The 3,960-nt window shown below is 56.0% G+C and overlaps 1 protein-coding gene across 1 annotated transcript in view; it reads left to right on the forward strand.

Annotated features, from left to right (window-relative positions):
- Positions 1-2,977, forward strand: part of LOC104389095 (E3 ubiquitin-protein ligase TRIM39-like) — a 7,645-nt gene extending 4,668 nt beyond the window's left edge. The window contains exon 6 of the mRNA XM_009998050.1: positions 2,457-2,977. Within this exon, the coding sequence (XP_009996352.1) occupies positions 2,457-2,977 (521 nt within the window). The remainder of the gene's footprint in view (positions 1-2,456) is intronic.
- Positions 2,978-3,960: the final 983 nt, after the last annotated feature.

Here is a 3,960-nt window from a genome sequence, read left to right on the forward strand (position 1 = left end):
GCTGGAGGGACCTCCTGGAGGGATCTGGGGGGACCTGAGGTGCCACCAGGCCCTGATGCACCTTTGGGAGAGGTTCTTTTTGGGGTCTAAACATGGTCTTCAGCCGTGCCAAGATGGCTGCCACCACTAAAGGTCCTTCTCCCTCCCCTTTGCAGGACAGCAGGAACATCTGGAGAAGGTTGGTGGCTCCTCTCACTCCTCCTCACTGGTGGCCCATGATTTTGGGGACACAAATGTCCTCCCAGACCCCCCCCCCTCCAACTCGTGGTCCTTTCAGGAGGCCACACAAGGTCCAAGGAGGGTGTTGAGGAGCAAGGAAGGGTCACCAAGTGATGGTGCCTCCTCCATGACCTCCTCAATCACCTGGAGGTGGAAGGATTTGGGGTCTTGAGGACCATCCAAGGTGGGAGGGAAGCCAAGGCTGAACTTCCCCCCCCCTTCCTTGTGTCCTCTTAGGACATGGATGGAGATGATGGGTCAATGGGAGGACAAAACTGGCCCCAAAAAGGCCTTTTTTTCCTCCATCTCCTGGACTTGCCTTGGTGGAGGTTGGTGCTTGGTGACCACCAGGAGCAGGATGGTCCTGGCCTGAAAGCTTCTTCCTCCTTTCCAGGCTGGAGAAAGATGGTGGCCAGAAGGCAACTGGGGTGGGACAGGAACCCCCGGGGCTTCCTGAGGAGAAGGTGGCCCTGAGGGAGGTGCTGAGGAGACACCGAGGTAGGAACCAGGGACTTGAGGGGCTGGAGGGACCTCCTGGAGGGACCTGGGGGGACTTGAGGGGCTGGAGGGACCTTCTGGAGGGATGTGGGGGGACCTGAGGGGCTGGAGGGACCTCCTGGAGGGATCTGGGGGGGCTTGAGGGGCTGGAGGGACCTCCTGGAGGGATCTGGGGGGACCTGAGGGGCTGGAGGGACCTCCTGGAGGGATCTGGGGGGACCTGAGGGGTTGGAGGGACCTCCTGGCTGGGAGGGGACAGAGCTGAGGGGACATCTCAGGTGCTCCCAACACGTCCTCACCTCGGGCAGGGGCACCTTCCACCAGGCCAGCCCTTGTGCAGGACCTTCCACTTCAACCTTCTAGAACCTCTTTGACCTTCTTGGATCTTCTTGAACTGTTTGAACCTTCCTGAAACTCTTGAACCTCCTTGGACCTTCTTGAAACTCTTTGACCTACTCAAAACTCTTCAACCTCTTCAACCTTCTTGAACCTTCTTGGATCTTCTTGAACTTCTGGGACCTTATTGGACCTTCTTGGATCTCTTGAACCTTCTTGACCCATTGAACCTTCTTGAACCTTCTTGGATCTTCTTGAACCTCTCTGACCTACTCAAAACTCTTCAACCTCTTCAACCTTCTTGAACCTTCTTGGATCTTCTTGAGCTGCTTGAACCTTCCTGAAACTCTTGAACCTTCTTGGACCCTCTTGGATCTCTTGAACTTTCTTGACCCCTTGAACTTCCTTGAACCTCTTTGACCTACTCAAAACTCTTCAACCTCTTCTACCTTCTTAAACTTTCTTGGATCTTCTTGAGCTGCTTGAACCTTCCTGAAACTCTTGAACCTTCTGAAACTCTTGGACCTTCTTGCACCTTCTTGAACTGCTTGGACCTTCTTGAAACTCTTGGACCTTCTTGGATGTTCTTGGATCTTCTGGAACCTTCTTGGATCTTCTGAAACTGCTTAAGCCTTCCTGAAACTCTTGAACCTTCTTGAACCTCCACGGGTTTCTCCTCTTCCCATCTTAGTCATGGGCCTTAAACCAGGCCCTGGGAGCCACCACCAGGCCCAAGTCCTTCTCCTCAGGGCTGCTCTCCATCCACTGTGCTTGGGACCTTCCACTTGACCTTCTTGAACCTCCTCAACCTTCCTGAGCCTCCTCAACCTCTTTGGGTCTTCTTGGATCTCTTGAACCTCCTCAACCTTCTTGGATCTTCTTGAACCTCTTTGACCTACTCAAAACTCTTCAACCTCTTCAACCTTCTTGGATCTTCTTGGATCATCTTGAACTGCTTGAACCTTCTTGGATCTTCTTGAAACTCTTGGACCTTCTTAAACCTCTTGGACCTTCTTGGATCTCTTGAACCTTCTTGAACCCTTGAACCTTCTTGAAACTCTTGAACCTTCTCAAACCTTCTCGGATCTTCTTGAACCTTCTTGAATCTCCTCAACCCTCTTGAACCTCCTCTATCTTCTTGGATCTCCTGAACCTTCTTGGATCTTCTTGAACCTTCTTGAATCTCCTCAACCCTCTTGAACCTCCTCTATCTTCTTGGATCTCCTGAACCTTCTTGGATCTCTTAAACCTTCTTGGATCTTCTTGAACCTCCTCAACCCTCTCCAACCTCCACCATCTCCCCACTTCCCCCCCAACCACCCCAAGCAAACCCCAACCCCCCCAAACTCCACCAAGACCCCCCCCATGACCTCCATCTTCTCTCTCCCCCCAAACCCACCCAGTGGACGTGACCCTGGACCCAGACACAGCCCATCCCCACCTGCTCCTCTCCCAGGATGGCAAAGGGGTGAGGTGGGACCCCCAGGCCCGACCCCCCATCCCAGACCACCCCAAACGTTTCGACTCCTCCCGTTGCGTCTTGGGCCTCCAGGCCTTGCTTGGGGGGAGGTGCTACTGGGAGGTGGAGGTGGTTACTGGGACGGCCTGGGCCGTTGGGTTGGCCAAGGAGTCGGTGAAGAGGAAGGGGAAGGTGAAGATGAACCCCCGGGAGGGGATCTGGGCCTTGGGGAGGTGTGGGGGGCACTGGCAGGCCTTGACCTGCCCCCCAGTCCCCCTGGTCCTGCCCTGGGGGGACCCCAAGGTGGTGGGGGTGGAGTTGGATCGCGGGGGAGGCCGCGTGGCCTTCTGGGACGTGGGGAAGATGGCGGCCATTTTCAGCTTCCCGCCCGCCGCCTTCGGGGGGGAGGGGCTGCTGCCCCTGCTCTGCCTGGGGAGGGGCTGCGAGGTCACCCTGGCCCCCTGACCTTTGACCCCTCCATGTGACCCCAACCATGTGACCCCATCCAATGTAGGGGTTCCAGGTGACCTTTGACCCCCCCTCAACCATGTGACCCCAACCATGTGACATCTGCTGTAGAGGGCTTTGCCCCTGCCACTTGACCCCAACCATGTGACCCCACCCTTGTGACCCCAACCGTGTGACCCCATCCAATGTAGACGGTCCAGGTGACCTTTGATCCCCCCCAACCATGTGACCCAAACCATGTGACATCTGCTGTAGAGGTTCCAGGTGACCTTTGACCCCTCCATGTGACCCCAACCATGTGACCCCATCCAATGTAGGGGTTCCAGGTTACCTTCGACCTCCCATGTGACCCCAACCATATGACAACAGGTATAGGGGTTCCAGGTGACCTTTGCCCCCCCACTTGACCCCAACCATGTGACCCCATCCAATGTAGGGGTTCCAGGTGACCTTTGACCCCTCCATGTGACCCCAACCACGTGACAATAGGTGCAGGGGCTCCAGGTGACCTTTGACCCCTCCATGTGACCCCAACCACGTGACCCCCAACCATGTGACCCCATCCAATGTAGGGGTTCCAGGTAACCTTTGACCCCCCCTTCCCCACCACCACATGACCCCAACCACGTGACAACACCCCGTGTAGAGGCTCCAGGTGACCTTTGACCCCCCCTCAACCATGTGACCCCAACCATGTGACAACAGGCATAGGGGTTTCAGGTGACCTTTGACCCCCCTTCCCCACCACCACGTGACCCCAACCATGTGACGTCTTCTGTAGAGGGTCCAGGTGACCTTTGACCCCTCCATGTGACCCCAACCATGTGACCCCATCCAGTGTAGAGGTTCCAGGTGACCTTTGACCCCCCTCAACCATGTGACCCCAACCATGTGACAACAGGTGTAGAGTTCCAGGTGACCTTTGACCTCAACCATGTGACCCCAACCACGTGACAACAGGTCTAGGGGGTCCAGGTGAC

The sequence above is a fragment of the Chaetura pelagica genome, unplaced genomic scaffold (genome assembly GCF_000747805.2).
Source record: "Chaetura pelagica isolate M959 unplaced genomic scaffold, ChaPel_1.0 scaffold245, whole genome shotgun sequence".
Classification (NCBI taxonomy): domain Eukaryota; kingdom Metazoa; phylum Chordata; class Aves; order Apodiformes; family Apodidae; genus Chaetura; species Chaetura pelagica.